Source organism: Kryptolebias marmoratus, linkage group LG6 (assembly GCF_001649575.2).
Source record: "Kryptolebias marmoratus isolate JLee-2015 linkage group LG6, ASM164957v2, whole genome shotgun sequence".
Taxonomy (NCBI): Eukaryota; Metazoa; Chordata; class Actinopteri; order Cyprinodontiformes; family Rivulidae; genus Kryptolebias; species Kryptolebias marmoratus.
This window is the reverse complement of record NC_051435.1, coordinates 23,132,967-23,154,474: the sequence shown is the minus strand read 5'-3', so window position 1 is coordinate 23,154,474 and position 21,508 is coordinate 23,132,967. Positions and strand designations below refer to the sequence as shown.

Genomic DNA, 21,508 nt, shown 5'->3' with positions numbered 1-21,508 from the left:
AGCTCTATCAGGGAAAAGAAGAAGTCAGATGTGAACACCATCCAGAACCTCAGATCAGTTCAAATGGACTGAGACAAAGAGGACAACTGTTCTGTGGTCAGACAAATAACATTTTGAATTTGTTTTGGAAACCACAAATGTCATGACCTTCGAAGGAGAGGGACCATCCAGTCTGCTATCAGCACACACTTCAAAAGCCTGCCTCTCTGATGGTATGGGGATGCATTAGTGTCTCTGGCATGAGCAGCTTACACATTTGCAGAGGCACCATCTATGCAAAACAGTACATACAGGTTTTAGAAGAAAATATGCTTCCATCTAGACAACATCTTTTTCCAGGTAAGGCCTTGCATATTTCAGTAAGACAATACAGCGTTCATTCCAACAGCATGGCTTCAGAGTAGAAGAATCCAGGTGCTGAACCAACCCGACTGCATTTCCAGACCTCCTGCCAACTGAAAACATTTGGCTCGTCAAGAAACAAAAAGTCCAGCAAAGACTCAGTTCTGCTGAACAGCAAGAGTCCTCCATCAGACAAGAATGGGACAACATTCCCTCCAAGACCTCCAGCAGCTGCTCTGCTCAGTTCAGTCCTTTAGTTTTCACACAGTTGTTAAAAGAAGACACTTCATAGTGGGAAACATTTTTTTTAAATGTCTTGCTGCCTTAAAATTCAAAATTATCCTTTTTTGTTTAAAAAAATGTTAAAAGCTTTAAGTTTCAACATTTGATATGTTTATTTAATCTACTGTGAATAAAATATGGGTTTATGAGATTTGCAAATCATTGGATTTTGTTTTTATTGACATTTTACACAACTTCCCAACTTTTTCAGAATTGGGGCTGTATTAGGTTAATTGAAATAGGCAGATCATTAATGTGTAATGTGGGCACAATCATAGCAAACAGTCATCATATTAAACCCCCACAATCTGTACCTTTGTAGAAAGAAAGAAGGTAGGTTTTTTTTTTAGGAAATAGTTTTCAGATTTGTACTGATTCACTGTATTTTACTAGCTCATGAACATTCATGTTTCACATCTGCAGAAGCAGAATATTAGATTTATTAAAAAAACACTAAAAACAAATGATGCAAGACTAAAATTTGCTTTGTGTTCAGTCTGAACTCACTTTGTCAAGTAACATTTGTAGAGAAATCTTTTCACAGCTTCATGTTAGCAAAGATAGCAATAATTTCACTCCTATATCCAGCATCAATCACACAGACTGAAATCTCATATGGATAAAACTTACATACAGTTAGAAAAATAGTTTCCAAAACCTTTACAGTAATAGAAAAACAGTCATACAAGATATATGATTCCGAATATTTGCAGCAAGGTTACTACAGCATCCAAGGAGGAGTGTGAAATGAAGATATGTTGTCCGTATCAAACACCAGCACACAGTGCCAGGAAGGTTTGATGAGAACCCTTGAGTAATATAACTTGTTCGATGGGATCAGACTTGTTTAATGGATGCGTTTCTGCTTTATGCATCACAGCCCTGGAGGAGGAGACTTTGCCAAGCGAAAGGGTTTCAAAGAAGTAATAAAATAAATATGGCTGTAAATTTCTTGAAAAAGTGACGTAAGGCATTTAAAGCCTGTTGCTCTGATTTAAGAACCACACTTATGAAAAGTCTAGTTTCCCTCCACTGGTTGTTACAGTTCATTTTGGCTTCAAAAGTTCCATAAGCAGCCAGAACGCCCCACCTGTATGAACCATAGTTTAAAGACATTTCTTTATTTTCAACTACACAGTACCACAATTTCAGCTCACTAACAAAAAGTAACCGCTTCCAAAAAAACTTGAGACCTTTTACATTTTTGCACTTGGAAAAAACTGAGAATAAATATTCCTCATATGAAAGCCTCAGTACCACAAAATTGAAAGTATTCATCTCAAGATATTCTTGCTTAAATAAGTTCACATAAACAATAACATTGTTTCAAAGTTTATAGGATACAATTTGTATCAACAAAAGGAGGTTTCATAAATCTATTAGAAATTATGCCAACCGGTCAGGAGTTTTAGCTTTCCGGTCAATTCAGCACGCTATATAACCCCACTGCTCGGGATAGTAATAAGAACTAAAATATCTTTTCATTCAACGACTCCAGCTCAAAGTGAGTTACGTTAACAAATTTGACACAGCGCTGAAAGATAGTTTAGAATGAATGACATGTTAACAAGGGAAACATGTTGAATTTGGAAACGACTGTAACAAATTAAAGCTGAGGTGCGTAAGGTTACATTCAAGCTCTCGCCAAACAAGCGTAGACTTATCTCTGTACAAATCTCCTTATTTTACAGAATACTGGAGGTTTATGTGTCATCACCACTCTGCTATTCTGTAAGTAATGCATTTCATTTTTTCAAGAGTTGGCAAAATACCCCCTATGATGAAAGACCTGCTTAATTAAGACATGGCATTAACAGGAAGATAAATAAAACTTTTTGAAAAACAATACATAGTTTGATTCCACTGTGATTCTTGCCCCAGTACTGGAATTATTTTCAGAGTTTTAAATAAACCAATGAAATTATTACCCTTCAGAAAAGCCTGCAGAACTAAAAACCATTATGTAAATGGACCTTGCCACTGTCATGATATTGGATTTCTGATCAAATTATCTGGGAAGAATTTCAGAATTTCAGGAGCTTTTAGTTTGCACCTAAAATCCGTTGATCTTTGTGTGATTATCAGACGGTTACAAACTGGTCCCTGACTGAGGAAGAATAATACTCTGAACCTTGACTACAGTCAAAGGTTACCTTGCATCTTATTCACTGCATGCCTTTATGCAAAACAAAGGCTTTAAATTGACACTTATTTTTTAGTTTTCATCTGATCTTTATTTCATTTAAAAAATTTTGGCCTGACACTTCGATATGATGTAAATTACGTGCTATTTTCATATGGGAAAAAAAAGCAGAAGGTTTAGAAAGAGCTGAACAAAATACAGACGGACCGTGAAGTCAGCTGACTGGACAATCCAAGCAGAGGAAACAAGTCTTATTCAGTGGTGAACACCAGATCGGGGTTTTCAAGTGGAGTTTTTGCTATCTTCTTTTGCGGGTGCCGTTAGAGTTTCACTTCCCTGTGGGGGAAATCCACCAAACCTCACCACTAATGTACCACCTGTTAGCGCCTGCTGAAACAGTGGATTTGTTTGAGCTAACTTAAGCAACACCAAATATTAACTTTGACTGTCTTCTTGCAGCCACATTTATGTCAACATCATGTGACAGCGAAGCAAAGATGGAAACCACAAGTCTGAAACGCTGATATGATTGCCCCCAATTAAAATAAGCCTAGAAAATAAAAATAGAAAACACAACAACAACAAAAAGTGCCCAAACACTAAATAATTTTAAAACAATTTAAATAACTTAAAGTGTAGCACATAAATAAATTTGAAATGAGCAACATTATGACGCTTGAAATCCACGATAGACCTCTTTAAGCTTTGACGTGACTCGCAAAAGAGATCAGTTAAAACACCCAGGTTCAACCCTAACTTTTCCTCATTTTAAGTGCTGAAATAAGAAGTAACTTTACAAAAACGTATAGCAATTTTGGGACTTCTCTTTTGCAAAAATACCACCTTCCTTAAAATGAAAACAGAATCCAATGAAAGCCAAAGGAATCATCCATCTTGTGCTTTTGCTTTTGGTATGCCCAACCTGACTTTCATTATTAAGGTAACTGCAAGACAGTAACTTGCAAAAATATCTGTTTAAGATAAATAATCTACTGTCTGTATTTATGAGACATGCTGCAGTTTCTCCATTAAAATTGCAGCTGCAAGTTCCTGGGCATCCATCACATGAGGGTTCTTGGTCATGACCTTCCGCACCAAATCCAGAGGGAAGATGCCACACAAGTTAACAAAGATCCTCTCTCTTAACTCCTGGTACCGATCCAAAGCGCGATTCTCCGAGTACTGTGGCTCAGAGAGCATGTGGTTCTTATGGGAAGTGATGGATCGAAGGGGCTGCTGTGGGAGTGGTGGTGAAAGACCACAGGGGGATGCATGAACTTGCTGACCCCAAGGAGAGTGCCAACCCTTCCCATGAAGTGGAGGAAAGCTCTTATAGGAAAACAGATCATAGCAAGGCTTAGTGGAAGGCTGATAATTAGAGTCCAAGCTAATCTGATGCTGAGGTTGCTGGTTTAGCCCAAAGTAGTTTCTATTAGAATTGAATGGTGACCCATTGTACACTCTGGAGTCCTGAAGTTCACCTTCTTGCAAAGGCATCAAATTGCAACTGAAGGGGGAGCTCTGAGAATGAGAGTGGGGAGTAGACGTTTGGGCTGGACGAGAGGTCAGTTCCCCGGGAAAACTGTTCAACAAAGAACGCCGAAGCTGGGTTGGGATGTAGGACAAGGTGGTCTCATGTGGAGATGTGTGAGAGGTAACCGGAGAGGTTAGTTCTTTAATACCAGTCGCATGTGGTCTTTGCATTCTCTGAGTAACGTTATATCCATGAGGAGGAGGATGGCCCCGTCCAGAGGAAACCTGACTTGTGACGTGGACATACTGATTAGCATAGTGATGATGGTGGTGAGGGTGTTTATGGTGGCACTTGGGACTATCGTCTAACATGGCATCAGGGGAGAAAGAGTCTGAGCCTGCACTGCCACCACTGCTACAGTCAGAGGGCAGAGACCCTGTTTGCAGGTCAGCTGGTAGGAGGCATTCTGGGGTCTGTGGTACCACAAGGCTGAGACCTGAATAAGGGTTTACCAGAGAGCTATATCCCACCTCTGGGGACTTACATCTGTGGTAAGGGTCAGTCTGGCTTGATCCAGAGGCTTCAGCAAGTCTAGAGCCACTTTCATTGCTTTCTCTGAGATGTTCCCATCTGTCCAGATGTCCTGATGAAGGGGAAGCAGGGTGCCCTGCAATGATGTTGCCACTGCTTCCCCTACGACCCTCTGCTTTGGAATGAATTTGGAGTTTGTTCTCCATAAGATCAGGGAGGGATCTCCTAGGACTCTGGTTTGGTAATTTTTTGCCCTGTCCTGGTTCATTTTCAGGCATTTCTTCAGACTGACCAGTATTTCGGCTCTTCACCAACAGAGCATGTTCCAGCAGGCCTCTGGAAGCGGCTGATGAAAGTTTGGCACTGGCACGGAGTTCATCAGCCACAGAACGCTGGGGCTGGCTGCCCCTTTCTGGATGATAAAACTTACACTTGTGGCCGTATGTACATTTTTTTCCTATGGGAGAGAAAAAAAAAACATCATTGCACTGAATGGAAATATTTTACAGTGCCTTTGCTGATGAACTGCATTTGCAGAATTTGTTCACCTCTGTCTAATCATCAGCAGTCACTCCCCCCAGTATAAAAATAAACAACAGAATGATATAGGGCTTTATAGTTGTTTTTAACCTACTTACATGCTAAAAAGATGATAACAAAACCAAATTTCAAGTATCAGGAGGTACACTCATAAGTGCATTTATTACCATAAGGACAGGGTTGTTTCCTAGGTTCAGGGACAACAGGTCTTTTTCTCAGGAAATTCTCCAGACTTGGTCCATGGCGCCCGAGTGGGTCATCTGGAGGCATGAATCTAATTGCACAGTTTAAAAAAAAATATTGCAAATTTGAGTTGTACAACTACATAGATAACTTTAGGTTTCTTTTTATTTTGCAATATTAGTATAAATAACTGTAGTAGCCCCAGCTTAAACTCCATCAAGTTTGAGCTGTTTTGACAATTTTTTTTTAAGAGTTCCTACACCAAAGTGAAGACAGATTGGTGCAGGCCTCATCTACACTACTATATTTTTATCATGGTCAAATACAGACAGGGTCCCTGAGGCACTTAGTTTCACTTTTCTCCAAAATACACCCAAACATTCCTGCTGCAACAGAATAATCAAGTTTTATATATATATATATATATATATATATATATATATATATATATATATAAGAAGCCCAGACAGGTATTGGGGCATCTCTTTTAGTGTTTATGGAGGTGACGTGATCAGCGAAGCAAAGCTGAGTGGAGGTTTTAAGAATCAAAATAAGAAGACATAAGAAAATTTCAATCTTTGTTTGTTTCTCTTCTTTTTGAGGGGTTTTCTTTGGCACGAGATGCTTACTTGTCATTTACGAAGGAGTACATCAGCAAGCGTTCATCAATAAATTTCTTCCACTCTGGCTTCTCATTGGCTAGGTCCCGGTAGTTGTCATTGGAAACAATTATTCCGTCTGATTCATAGGCCAGTTTGACGATAAATCTATCATCATAGCAAACCACACGGCGACCCTGCACGCGCCGAGACGGAGTGAAAACCAGGATCTTATCTTTCTCCAGCCGCCGCAGGATCTCTTGATCTGATCAAAGACAGAAGGATCGTTTTCAGCATTGAAAACAGTTGAAGGACATAAAAGCAGGAACATTGTTTTGTTTTTATTTTCATTTTGACATTAGATAGTTTCTGAGTGCTGTGGTAGCTGATACCTGTGATTAGAGCATCAGGTCGAGACTGCTCCTTTCTCCAGGCTGGAACAAAAACAGTGATATCCCGATGCCCTCGGTCCAAGAACCAGTCAACAGCCAGCTGGATGCCTTGGCAGGAGAACACTTCCTTGTTCCCATGACTGCGTGAACAGAAAGAATTATTACAGAATAGAGGATAATTGTTCTTCATAACTATTTGTATTAATTTGAAAAAACACATTTTTTTCTGTAGAGATAAAAAGCCACTAAACAACATGGTGTGGCATTTTTCTTACTGCTACAGGTTGATCTAACATACTGTACGTAATAGTCTGGCTAGCTCCATATCTATATTTATCTATATCAGATGATATTGTTTTTAAACTTCACTTAGAATTCCAGTTTTAATGTTTTATTAATGCACAATTTAAAAATAATATTTTAAAAAATACTTTACATTACTGATTCTATGCTCTTAACAGAATTATTAAATACTGTAGTGTTTGAAGTTTTGTTAATACAATAACTGACTAAAATGACTGTCCTGTTTAAGATTGATCTTTCTGTAGAAATGCCATTTTAGCATGAAGGGATTTGACTATCCATGTGATCTGTCATGAAATACCACTATAACTCATCTGTATAACCATAAGAAAGAGCTGGGTCCTGGGCCTTTGCACAAAGTAAAGCTTGTTTTTGGTGCTGACTTGACTAGGCCAGGACTGCCCTCTTGTTATCAATTCTGTGATACTCAAACAAGATTTTGAGGCGATGTCATGGAGTGAAGGGTGTCTGAATGGGGAACTTCAGGGTTGCATCTTGGCTTTCTGTAGATGTGGTTCTGTAGGTGTCTTTAACCCAAGATCTTTAGCTCAAACTACAGTTGTTCCCAGCCAAGTGTGAAGAGGCTTGGATAGGAGTCAGCTCATCTAAATCTGTTTCTCAACTGGAAAATGCTGAAATGCTGCCTCTGGATTGGGGATAAGTCTCTGCCCTTAAGTGGAGGAGTTCAGGTATCTTTTGTGTCTTGTTCATGAGTGGTGGGATGGAGAGCGAGATGAACAGGTGTACTTCGTCTATAGTTTGAGGACATTGCTCCCGTTTGTTGAGGTAAAGAAACTCAGCCAAAGTCAAAGGACTTACAGAGATGAGACAAAAGACCAAAAAAAAAAAATCCCAGGTACAAGCGTTTGAAATGAGGTGAAATGAGATGCTTGTGGTGGGTGTCTGGCTTTAGCTTGGAGTTATGGTGAGATCCAGGATACAGTGGAGGAATATCTAATTTAGCCTAGGAACACCTTGGTATCCCCCAGGAGCAGGAGAGCATTGTTCAGAAGAATGATATTGCAGTTTTCTCTGAGACCTGATTCTTCCTCAACACAACTTCTCATAATAAGATATAAAGTGATTGTTGAATGTCCAAAATGAAAACTCTGACATTACACAGGGCCTAAACCACATCTACTGAACACACTTTGATGTTGCATCAAAACAATAAAAAAAAATACATGTAACCACAAGTTAATCTCAAATTGTTTATGTAAGTTCAGATGAGTTCATGGGCAAACTGTTTTTTTAAAGCAAATGTTAGTTTCTTTGTGGTATAGATAAGAAAGAACATTTATGCCATAATCATGGATTATCATACCAACATTTGCTGATGCATGATACCAATGTTTACCAAATGGTGCTTCAGGACTTATCAGTGAACTTACAACTAACTGGACAAAGGTAGACAAATCAAACATTTATGTTGTAAATCTTTAGAACTGAATCTGTCTAACTAAAAAATGTTTGGGTTTGGTTTTGCATTTGAACCTTTATGGGACAACACGAGGAAGAGAATCAGACCCATATAACTACAAACCTTCAGACAGCCCATAATTTGCATTTACCAAGTGAAACTGCAACGCTTAGTATCATAATTTTCCCTGCCAAACTATTTTGAAAAGGAAGGGATAGAGAACAAAATAGTAAAAATGTCACAACTTTTTGAGTGTATGGCTGACATCAATTTTAAGGGGTGGGTTAGAGTTTTAAAATACAGTGGAGTTTGTCAGTGATGACACCTGCAGTCATTTCCTTGATACACATGCTTGTTAAACAAATTGACAAATTACATTTAGTTTTTTGTTTTTTTAGCAGTTGAGAAAACTTTCCAATTTTTTCTGGAGCTTTGTGTTTCTCAACTTATACAAACAGCAATAATGGCCAAACGTTAACGCTGACGACATTAAAAGCAAGTAATAACCCTACAGTACATAATAAACCAGTGTTTGCTCATTTAAGGACTTTAGTTCAGCTATGACAGCAAGCAGATAAAAAGAGCTTTGTTCCTCACCTCATGGCTACGTTGCTTCCATCCACAACCACAGGCCGAAAGTTGTCTTTGTCTTCTGGCAGAGGGGATGGACACATCAGCCGAAAGGAGTCCAGGGAAGAGTTAGAAGAGGAGGAGGAAGAACAGCACAAAGAGGATGAAGGAGACTGGGACACAGTTGGACTTCTTTGTGGCTCCATCTCTGTTTTGGTTCCCAGTTTGACCAGCTCTCCCAGCATATCATTGATAAGTGCTTCCGGGCCCAGTTTCCTAAGGACCAGCAGCACTAGCTCCTCAGAGTAGCCTAGCTTAAGAGCAAACTCAACCTTGGTGCGGCAGCCAGAGATAGGATCTGACAAGAGGGATGCTTTGGACTGTGGTGAATCTCCAGGGAACAGGTTTGGTGCCAGGTCCAGCCTGACCGGTTGGCAGTCTAAGGAGGACTCATGCTGGTGTAAATGAGACTGATCCTGGTTTGAGCTTTTACATCCAAGATCTGATCTAATGTGAAGTCGTTCATCTTCATTATCAGAAATGGCACTCTCTTCTGAAAAGTTACTGCAGCTGCTACTGCTGCTATAACCTGAAGTTGTGCTTAGGCTAATGGTACTCCCACCAATACTCTTACCGCTCCTACTCTGGGCACCGCCTCGGACTCGTAAGACTCCAGAAGCTTTGGCAATGCTTGGGCCAGCCTGCCTGTCTGCACCATCCACATGGAGATAGTCCAGATCCAGCCCCAGGGTGAGGATGTGGCCTGTTCCATCCTCCAGATGGTCCTTCAGGCCCATCAAGCCGTCTCATACATCCAGCTCCACGTCCTCTTTGACCTCCCAGGCACCTGATAGATCCCACCACTTCTGCTGATGCTAACAGCTCACTGGCTCATCCTGGAATGGAAGCTAGGATAGGAGGAAACACAGGAAGCAGCTGGTTAAATTCAAGGGAAATGTGCTTGAATTTGCACATTCATTTGAATATTCAGTGCAGAAATCAGTATGGCCCAGAAACTATAATAATTTGGTGGGAAACAAGATCAGAGTATGTCCGATTTATCCTTTAAAGTATGAAAAAATACAGGTGATCACTGAAAACCTGCCACCAATGGGCCATAAGAAAACAAGGGTTCTGACAGCATGCCTCAGCTGGATGATAAATCAAGTTTATACATAAAAAAGTGGACCAATCAATTATTTTGTGTCTTTTGTCATTTAAAGTAAGCCCTAAAGAATCTTACAGAAAACAGCTTCTAAAGTAAAATAGGCAGAGCCCAGAGCAACATCACATCCATTTATGTGGAATGTGTTGAGACAAAACCTGCCTACCACACCTTCCTGATTTGCCTATTGAGTTCTCAGTAAAACAAAACAAAACAAAAAACAACAGTGCTCTTTAATATGGGTTCAAAATGCAAACAGTGTGATCTGGAGAAGACGCTTTGGGAAATGTAATATCTATTGCATTAAACTGGCAACTTGACAGCCACATCCTCCTTCACCTGCTGCTTTACTTGTGCTGATTTGCATATTTGCAGTGATGAGCTCTGTTGTCAAACAGGTGGTAATGAGAAAAAAATAACACACTTTTTATTCCAGAGGAAGAGAATAATCATTGTACTTCATGGTCATTCTGATATGCATAGATCCTTGAGGTCAGACCAAACAATGCACAAAGAAATTGCAACACAACAGAGAAGCATCTCAGACTCTACAGGTCTCAGCATGTTAAAGGATAAAATTAATGTCAGTGTAATAATATTAATAAAAACTAAATATAACTTGTTTCAAAAGATTTCCAAAAACAAATCCTTCACTTTTTCAAAAGACCACAGCAGCATGTCTTAGATTTGCAAACTTACATAGGAACAAACATCAAGACTTCTGGAACAATGCTCTGTGGAGATGTTTGCACAGCACCATGTTTGATGACAAACCACAAAAAACACATCAACACCTCATACCGACTACCAAGCACGGAGGTGGAGGGGTGTTAATTTGGGCTTGTTTTGCAGCCACAAGATACTTTGCATTAATTCAGTGAACTCTGATCTACTTTGTAGAACAAAGTATTCTTGAGTCAAATACAAGGCTAAAACTTGGCTAAAACCATGTCATGCAATAGCACAATAAACCCAAACATAGCTGTGAACCTGAAGCCAACAGAATGTCTGAAAAAAAATTACTAAGTGTTGCAATGACCTAGTAAAAATCTGGATCTTGTTTCGATCAAAATGCCATGATAGGACCTCAGCAAAACTGTGCATAAATGAGTAAACGCTAATTCATTGAGGCAATGTTGTAAAGAAGAGTGAAGCAAGCTAACCTTTTTGATCAAAATATACTACTGTAGTTATATTGATAATCTAAGCTAAATGACATTAACTCAAATGTGTTCAAAAACAATTCTGTGCCGAGTAATATCTCATTCTTCCCATTCACTGTACAAATGTTCAAAAACAATTATTAGCTAAAAGAAAGGAGTAAATTTTAATTACCATTTAAAATGACTGTTCAGTTTAAACATGCAAAAATTTACAACCTGACAAAAAGTGTTAAGTACCCATAAGGAATGGTTCAATTTGATGTAATTTTGTCTACATGCAGACCAATGATGGGTATGTAAATGATTTTATTTAAGCCAGAGAACATAAGTGGTGGCATCACAAGTGGAGAAATACTGTTATCAGACAGTTGCTGGAGTGTTGAACAGTCAGACAAAACAGTCATTGAAGGTTACCAAACACAAAGGATGTCTCGTAGACAGCATCAATGCTTAATATAGTTTGATAGAGGTTATATAATGAATTTGCATGAGTTCAGGTGGTTGTATTGTGGAACTACCTGGCATGTAGAGTGTACAAACTTCACATTTAAGAGACCAATTGGTCCATGAGGGCTACCACACACACTGTGAAAGAGCTGGTTACTCAAGACAGACCACACCAAGGGAGGATCATCATTTTGAGTGCCAAGCATTACAGAACCTCATGAGATCTGCTTCTGTCATCTGGAGACAGGACTGTTTACCCCATATCCTCCTATACTGTGCCTCAATGACTGGCATCAGCCACACTACGAGTCCAGTCTTTTGCAGTAGTTCCCTTTAATGGTAGGGGTGTACCGAGTCACTGATCTCTCGAGACAAGATACTTGGTCCACGAGAATGAGGCAGAATTTAAACAATATTTTTCAGAGAAAAGCTTTTGTCAAGAACTCGATTGGCATCTCCTCTTGTTTGAAACTTTAAGAACAATGCTTCAACACAATCTTCTAACTTCCTGTTAAAGATTTTAACCCAAGGAGGTCTAGCTCATTTTCATTCATCTCAGCTGGATTAACAAAGAATACTTTATTATCTTAGCTTTAAAAGTCAACAAATAACCATTTCAACTTGGCGTGCAGCAACAGAGACTCTTCCTCTCAGTACAAAGCTGCAGAGGCTGCAGCCTTCAGGACTAGCAGAGAAAACCATGTGGTCTTCATGCACAACCTGTTTGTTGAACTGCAGCCACAGAAATGATCAAAAGTGTGCGGATGCAAATCTGTATCATGCTATAAGGACATTTTATGTTGACTACAGCATCATAAATACTGTATATTTTGACTGTAGTTTTAGGAAATTGAGCAAGCATGGATCATGACACTTCTCTTCAGCTGACTGGTTCTGGGTTTGTGCACACTTGGGTCATGGGAGCTTCCTGGAAGCTGATTGGCTTGTGGGTCTGAACTTGCATGAATCATGAGCCCCATGTAGGTACAGTATATGCCCCGTTTTTCATTTAACTTCCACCACAACATCCTCAGAACCTTTGAACTCTGTTGAACTTGTCAGCTGCTTTGGCATATAATAAATCACCACAAATAAATTATAATTTCACATTTTCTCGACAGGAAAACAGGGTAAGGGAGAGCCCGCTTGTCCAGATGGGACATCTTTCGCTGGATACACAATGGATTCCTGGTAGAAGTGGAAGATTGTGTGCCTATCGACTTTGTCAGTCAAGGACGTGGAGGATCTTTACATATATAAGTTTTTGATAACAGGATTTCTGCTGTTTGGATTAGGCAGTTACCTGACATATCGACAAATTCATAAAGCTATGATGTTACATGAGCAGAATGCAGTTCCTGGACTCAGGAATGAAATGGTATAAATCTTAGAGAAAGTTGTTCGCTCGGATCTGGCAGAATGGACCTGGAATTTGGCTGTTTGGATTCACCATTGAGAAGCTGTGATTCATGGACTTATCGGCAAACACACACACACATTCATATAAACACACTACATCGTTTTCCACCGTCTCTGCTTTCTCTCTTTGTCACCCTACTTGCTATCTGCACCTCATGTGGCTTTTTTCTCTTCTGCTTCTGTTAGTCTACCCTTATCAAATAGATTTGTCTTACTAATGCTTCTCTAAGAGGAAAATTGATTCATATTCTAATGGTCTATTAAGACCTGTTATCACTGTATCAACTTTGATACTTCCTCTTAGATGAAAGTTTTGATCCAAGTTAAATAATAGACTTTAAAATATTCCCATTAATCTACAGATCACTGAACGGCTCTGTACCTAATATACTAAAGTCTTATTATCATTATCAATATCATTATATCAACCGTTCTGTTAGCTAGAATTGCTTTTGTCCTGATTGATGTTTTTATTTCTGTATTTCTATATTTGATTTTGATGTCTTTATCTCTGTATTTCTGTATTTAATTCTGTGTCTGATTCTTGTTTAGGTTATAGATCACTGACAGACTTACAGATTGTTAGTTTACTCAAATTACCTGTTATAGTCATACCAATCATACTATTAGCTAAAAGTACTCATTACTCTGTTTTAATCACCTATATTTAATTTTGATGGGGTTTTTTGTATTTCAAATGCCTCCTCTTAGAGGAAAGTTTATTCACCAATCTTACTGTAATTGTTGTTTCTGTGTTGTAAAGCACTTTGGATCGCCTTGCTGCTGAAAAGTGCTGTATAAATGAATTTCACTTCACTTCACTTCACTTCACTTCACTTCACTTCACAAAGAACAATTCTCTTGTTTAAGTTCATGAGTCCACTACACCTCAGGTGGTGGAAACACCAGAGGGACACCTGTTTGGTGGCAAAAACCCTTTCCCGGTCTGTACAGTTTTAGTTTAAACAAAGACAGGTCTACTGTGACAGTAAACTACTTTTGAAAACAATAAAATAATTAAAAAAAAACATATCCTCCCACACTTTCAGTCTATTAGGGACACACAAACACATGCATTAAACACACATGATAAATAATGACTTATATTACTGTAGGCTCCTACAATAGTTCTCTATCCTGCTACTTTGATGCCTGGAAATCCCTGTGCAGCATCAGACCTTTTGTTTATTGTCTTGCAGATGATCAAAAATGCATACTGTGTTCAAGGTTATTCTTGTATTTATGCTCAGCACAAAACATAATATTCACACACAAAGGAGCTGACAGTTAAAAAACAGTCAGACAATAACTGCATTTAGTTCAGCATCTATAATATCTGGCATCATAAGGACAGGATGGGCTCAGACTTTTTTTTTTCCATACCAGATAATGCCACAAACTATTAGCATCAGTTTGTTTGCACGCAGGTTTGTTTATCTGTGGAAATACCCACTGTGCAGGGTACTTTAAAAGCCTCAAATGGCTCCCGTATCTGAGAAAAATGTCTCTGGGTGTGTCTACTGTTCACAGCTTTGGCGCAGCGGTTTTTCAGATTTCACAGTCAAATGAGAGAAATACCAAAGCAAGTCAAATAAAAAAAAAAAGAAAACAGTGCCTTGGTATATTTTATTTTGAAACCAGGCATTCATTGACACAAGATATTATGTAACAATCTTATTAAAACTAACTAAAGTATGCAGGCACAAGCTTCTGATCTCAGCAGATGCACAAATTTGCAGCAACAAAGTCTGTGAGTGTGTTTAATTAGGGGAGAATTATTACTAAGAATTTTAGAAAGTGAGTAAACCCAGTTCAAAGCATACACAAAGGTAGCTGTAACTCAGTAGGTTTTGTGAGGCAGCAGTGGTAGTAGAAGTAGTAGTAGTAGTAGTAGTAGTAGTAGTAGTAGTAGTAGTAGTAGTAGTAGTAGTAGTGGTAGTAGTAGTGGTAGTAGCATTGAGTTTAAACGTTTGGTATGGAAGGTGGCAAGCAACACCCATTTCTTCAAGGAAGGCTATTTTTATCTATATTTGAAAGGCATTCCTTGAAGGACTCCATTTCACCTGCCACCTTTAATGCCAGAGTTTTAAACTAAGATCATCTTATGTAGAGAAATGACATTATAGTTGTAACCATTCTGGTCAAACCTTGAAATTACCTGATTTTAGATGATCTGTCAGTGCTTGTGGTATTTGTTCAGGATGACTCTCAGCTACTACCATGCCAAGTTTTAGCTCAATATCTGTACAATATAGCTATATTTGTGTTTGCTGAGGTCAGCTGGCTATGGTTGGCCTCAAAGGGAGATTATTTGGAGATGTACATTCAATGATTACCTTTTGAGAGTTTCATTAAAATCTGCATATTGGTTCATGAGATATTTTGCTAAAACAACAGACAAATTAACTCACACATACAGGCAAATACATTAATGGCCACCCTTTGAAGGTGGGCAATAATAAGACTTTTACTTTTATGCAAGTTTATCAGTCCTTCACTTTTTTTTGTAGTAAAAACATTTTTTACATATTTTTACTGTATAATGTGCAATTTTAGAAAAGCAATACGAGTTGAATTTGTGTGCAGACTCTAATTTTAAAACAAGTAGAGTCATAACTAAGAGCCCAACCCACTTCTAAGCACAAAACTATACATATCTGCATTTTAGTTAAAAAGAGACGTAGATGTATGCCAATAAAATTATTGCCTGGCTCATGTAATTGCCTCTGTGTGTGTTGTTTATCTGTTTTGTCAGCAAAATATCTCAACCAGTTGACAGATTTTAAGGAAACTTTCAGAAAGTAATCACTGGATGTACCTCAACAACTGATTAAAGTTTGGAGTCAACCCAATTCAAAATGGCAGCTACAAAGTTTGGTGTGGTATTTGAGAGTCAAAGTCAACACATACGACAAATAGCACAAGACCTTTGTTCAAAACGTTGGCAAACAAGGCAGTGGGTGATGTGCATTCCTGCAAGAAATGCTGGGACTTTCATTAAAAAAAAAAACTTTTATCCACCAGACCTGGCAAACTGAATTAGGAGATTGTATCCATGATGCATATTTGGGGTTAAATTTTAGCCCAAGCTTTTAATGAGAAATCTCTCAAACTGAAGCCCAAAGCACCGGAAAGCTGGGGCCTCTTTTTATGTCCCGACCCCGACATCTAATCTGCCGCGCCACTGTTTGTCACCCTGAATGCCACAAGAGAACTGGAATAATTTAGTCCCCCACCAACAAAAGAAGTACAAAAGCAAAGAGCGAGAGTGAGTTCGTGTGGATCGGGGTGGGTGCTGGGGGGAGAGAAGTGTGTCTGGCTTGCCGTCCTTCAACAATGCAGCTGCCACCCAATCTGTCCCCCTGTGACGGGTGTATTGTTCTCTCAGGCCGGAGCAGCATGCACAGACGGAGGTGGGTGGGGGTGGGGGGTGGGGGGTTAAATCCACTCACTCCCCTCCAAAACACACACATGCATCAAGGTGGCTGGTGATTCAGCAGATACACCAGCGTCGACCACAGATGGAATCTTTGAGGAGTTAGCAGAATTGACGATGACACAGCAAATAAAAAAGCCAAGAAATATAAGAAATCAATTTAGTCTTAAAGTTCTTTTTAGTCTGTTTGTTTTTCTGGGACTGAGAAACTCTCTCTCTCTCTGTGATTAGATAGAAAGTCTTATTTGACCCTCCCGTGGCCTTTGGGTCAAATGGATCTGAAGTTACAAAGGCTTCTCTTCCTCTCTTCAGTTATGAAGGCTTCAGGAGGGCTAAATGGAATAAAACCAAATTAGTTAAATTTATTGCTCTTATTAAAAGAATTTTTATTGTCAAAATACGACCCAAAAACATTCTGATGGGCTTTTCACTCAGCAAAACTGAAGCAAAATAGTTTTTGTTTCAAATGTACATAAGATACGGCTGATAACGCTGCTGGATCTGTAAAACATCCTGCACATCTTTCAGTTTGTTGAGCTTTGTTTTTTTTTTTTTTTTAACCCTTTGGGGTAAATTGACTCAAAGACACAAGGGCTTCCCTACCTCTCTGAGGGCTTCAGGGAGGTTAAAGAACATTTTGCAAACAAATTCTCTTTTTTTGCAGTCCTGCAGTAAACAAAATAATAATAATAACAATAATAAAAATAACACAACCCACAAGCCTCTAAGACAGTTATTTATGCAGTATTTCACAGCTGCACAGGAACTTTACACACTCCTTCCGTTGGGCTGACATTTTTATACAAAATACTTTAAAGAGGCTAAAACAGCTTCAGTCTCAGCACATCTAAACTACACATAAACTCCAATAATGCTGAATACCATCATGAGTTTTGTTTTTTATATTTGTACTTATCTAATTTTATTCATATTGTCACATTATTACTTCTTCAATTGATAAGACACACTGTGTTTCTTTTAGCTTTTAATACTTGTAGGGGTATAAGCCTCCATTTCAATAATGTTGATGATTTTTTAACTTTACAGACTTATCATAATTTCCACACTGGTTCCAGTGAAGCTATTCAAACTCAAGTTTAAATCATGAACTAGTTTCTGCAAACTGTGTTGCGTCGGAGGGCAGACCTGAGTCCATCCACAGTGAGCAGATGCTGCAGCCTCCACCTCAGTGACCTGTCCCACTCGGGCTGTTTCTGCGCTGCATGTTTCTCTGCATGTGTTATGATCCGGGGTTAGCCCCCCTGAGGGGGGTTGCGGGGTGTGGAAGGATGAGCTCCCCTGAGATCAGACCCTGACCGGTCCCTCAAGGCGGCCCGCCGCACGGCTGCCATTTGCTGGCTGAGACCGGCACTGAGCCAGTCTGCCACGCCAGGGACCGGCTGGGAGGGGGACAAAGAGGGTTCAGAAAGTGGGGGTGGGGTATATGGGCAGGGGAGGGGGGCAACAGATGCCTACTGAAGCCACAGGGGAACTCCCTGAAAGCATCCTCCTCCTCCTCTACCCACGCCTGCTTCTCTTCTGCAACTGGTGGTGTCCAGATTCATCCTCAGTGATACATATCACCACTGTCTGTCTGTTGAGTGGCCTTTGGTTAGGGGTTGTGATGTGTGTGTGTGAGTGTGTGCATGTGTGTGTATGTGTGTGAAGGTATTATTGCTTACTTTCACCTAAAGTTGTGCAAACTGAAAAGTCTGGGTTTACCTCCAGTAAAGTCAGGAAGGTTACTGGCTGTCATATGAAAAGACTTTAATATTAACAATAACAGCTTCTATTGTCATATTTTAAAAATGTTTTTGTAACTAAATTATTAAATTTACCTGGACAGAGAGATTTTTCCCACTCAAACTGTCAGAGGAAACCCCCAATAATCCCCACTTAGCAAAATCAAAGAAAGTTATTCTGTTTTTCTTGGTTTCACTTGAAATATACTTTATATTGCCCTGCATATCTACCTAAAAATGTTCAAAGTAAAATAAACAAATAAATAAATACTTCTCTGAATATTACATTCAGTTAATATTGTACATTTTAGTTTGCTTGCTTTGTGGTATTTTGTGTTTAGTTATTATTTTATTTTTTACTATTTTGTGTACAATACTTTGGCCAACAACAATTGTTTTTAAATGTACTACATAAATAAATTTGATTTGATTGTATCTGATTGATTTTGTGCAAATACAAACATTTGCTGGTGTTTTTTAAATGATAATATGTAACTCATAAAAAAATGCAAATAATTGCACATTTAGATTTTAATCCCTTGTGATGACAATAGGTCATCCAGGTATATTTCAAGGTAAAATGTTACATATTACTAGATGTAAATGTCAAAAAAAAAAAAATCAAAAAGTATACTAACCATAGGCAAACACCAGAAGAGAAAACACAACTCACCACAGTGTTCAAAGACAAACACCAAGTCAGCCCAGCAGAGAAAAAACAACAACTCCTACAGTTTTTCTTCTGAAGTGCCACGTCTGGTCATTTCAGCAGCAAAGCTTAAAGTGACAAAAGCTAAAAGAGGGATTTCCCAATGATGTTGGTAAGAAAAAACAACCCAATTGACCCAGGTGTAAGAAGTTTCCTTTTCAAAGGAAAAGACAGTGAAACGTCAGTATCCACTGGAAAGCGGGTTTAAAAAAAAAAAAAGAAAAAGAAAAAAGCCCGTCCAAAATGTTTCCAGTTTGTGTTAAGCAGGAATCCTAAGAGTTCAGCCTGCAGGCTGTGAGGCAGAGCGAGGCGTCCTGAAGCTGCAGGATCATCAGAGTGACTGACAACAGATGGAGTGTAACTCATCTACCATCCCTTCCTCACTTGGAGTCGGCTCCACTGACCAATCCCAAGACAGCTGTCTGACAAAAACACACACGTCTCACCTCCCCATGGTCGCCACAGCTTCTCCTGTACACACTCTGATCGCCCACCTATCCACCAACAAGAAAAAACCCCACTAAGATATGATAAAATAACTCCACCCCTCTGCACCGTCCCACCTAAACCTCACACACACACCCAACACACACACACACCAGCAGTCCATGTGCCAGCTCGAGCCATGAATGGACGAGAGGGTGTGAGTTGACAATGGTGGGGAGGGGGACACAAAAGAGGGTCCTCGGCAGGCAGCTGCACACAGACACACCATGTTTAGGCCAACACACACACACACACACACACACACACACACACACACACACACACACACACACACACACACACAAATGATTAGAAAAAGCAAGTAAACGCACACACACACACACACACACAGGACCCAGATATGAGCTCTGTAGAGCACCTGGCCCACTGGAGACGGCTGCTGCCTTCGACCCCTTTGTCTCATGGGGGGGGGGACTGGCCTGACTCAAACAATGAGACGAATTATGTTAAAGGTAGCGTGTGCTCCCAAAACAAGTGCCGGGCTGTGTGTGTGTGTGTGAGTGTGTGTGTGTGTGTGCATCTGATGGTAAGTTAGCAGGTGGGTAAAGCAAAGTGAAATAAGAACTAATAAGGCAAAAAGGGGAAAGAGTTGGACAAGATATGAAAAAACTAGAACAGAATCGATTGTTTGAACGGAGTTTTGATTACATGAGTGAGCCTTTTCAGAGCCTCCTCAGAAGGCATGTTTGTTTGAGTTTAAAGAAAGTTAGCGACAAAAATGCCTGTTGAGCAGGACCTTGACAGTTCCATTTAAAAGTACAATTTATTTTCTTTGGAGACAAAGAGTTTATTAGTTTCCCTAAAGTTGACATTTAGTCAATTAAAGGGGTTTTTAACCCTTCAAAGTAGCCTACATGTTTTGCAAAAGAGTCTGTCAGGTTGTGTAGAAATTACATGCTTGTCAAATTAGGTGTGAAACGAGCTAATTTTAATAAAATCTAAATAATGCAGCTATTTTATGTTTTGTCAAATTGCATACGAATGAGAATCACTCAGTTTACTGTGTTGATATAGTATTAGACAATCCCTCCAGGATGTCGCGGGCATTTTTTGTGATTGTTGCGGGCTAAAATGCCTGATTTCGCGAGGCATTTTCCTAAAAGTTGCGATGAAAAGTTGTTTTTTTTTTACTAAAATTAATAAAAAACTATAACTTTTAATATATAAACCAAAAATACTTACTAGTTTTGTAAGATAATTACCAACAAACATTGACATTCTCAAAAGGTGCTTTATTTGAGAACTTTGATAGCTTATAAACTGACATTCATGACCATTTCTGGATTGTCCCTCGTCTGCAGCTCTCCGCACGTGTTTTGCAGACACCAAGTGTTTGTCGATGAGTTTATGTTCCATGATTACACTGCAGGACGTGCAAAACAGCTTCCCCCCCACTCTCATGCAGCTGGGGAGGAAACTGTTTTGCGCGGTCCTTTGCTGAAATCTTTGTGGGCAAATGTGAAGCATTAGCGCACATTTTCGCTTCGGTTGCTGCTCCTGCACGCTCCCGGCATTCTGATGTTAACAGGATGTGATGTCATGTCTTCTTTGTGAGTTATTTGGGGTTATTTTGTATTCCACACTACACAAACTCACAAAGAAGACACTAGACCGCAGAAACGGTGGCGAATCACTTTAGAAACAATAAATATTTGGTTAAAGTTGCGAGAAAGTTGCAGTGTTTTGGGCAAAGTTGCAAAAAGTTGCGATTTTGCGGGGTTTGCTTGATTTTGCGTTAATAGTTGCGATCGCAACGTCGCTAAATCCTGGAGGGTCTGATTAGAGTTTCTGGCACAGATTCACTGACTTCCAATGAACATAGAGAGGAAAGAAATTTAAGTAGCTCAAGGAAACTTGTGGTATCTAAAGAAAGGCCTTCATCAGGGTCATCATAAAACAGTTAGAGCTTCTAAATGATCAAACACTGGGACCACAGCGGGTCATAGCACATTTATTAGGCATCTATTTGCCCTCCTACAGGCTCATCAGGATGAATTAAGACCCGTTTAGTTGGCTGCAGCTCTCAGCTTGGCCACTAGATGTCATTGAATTGCGCACATCAGATCTTTAACCTGCTAACGACTATCACTTTGTTAGTTTCAATAAATATTCCACTTACTGTAACAAACAAATTTAATTTC

The 21,508-nt window shown here is 39.4% G+C and overlaps 1 protein-coding gene across 2 annotated transcripts in view; it reads right to left on the bottom strand.

Moving 5' to 3' along the window:
- Window positions 1-728: 728 nt before the first annotated feature.
- LOC108244194 (probable ribonuclease ZC3H12C) overlaps window positions 729-21,508 on the bottom strand; it is a 31,295-nt gene continuing 10,515 nt past the window's right edge. Inside the window, exons 1-6 of one of the 2 annotated variants that reach the window (XM_017430157.3) lie at window positions 18,825-19,699; window positions 8,807-9,687; window positions 6,487-6,626; window positions 6,125-6,359; window positions 5,480-5,586; window positions 729-5,229 (exon numbers count right to left, since the gene is read on the bottom strand). In XM_017430157.3, the coding sequence (XP_017285646.1) occupies window positions 3,770-5,229; window positions 5,480-5,586; window positions 6,125-6,359; window positions 6,487-6,626; window positions 8,807-9,576 (2,712 nt within the window). In that variant the 5' untranslated portion in view covers window positions 9,577-9,687; window positions 18,825-19,699 and the 3' untranslated portion in view covers window positions 729-3,769. Of the gene's footprint in view, window positions 5,230-5,479; window positions 5,587-6,124; window positions 6,360-6,486; window positions 6,627-8,806; window positions 9,688-18,824; window positions 19,700-21,508 lie in introns of those variants that run through there. The other variant, XM_037976072.1, reaches the window with a different exon arrangement.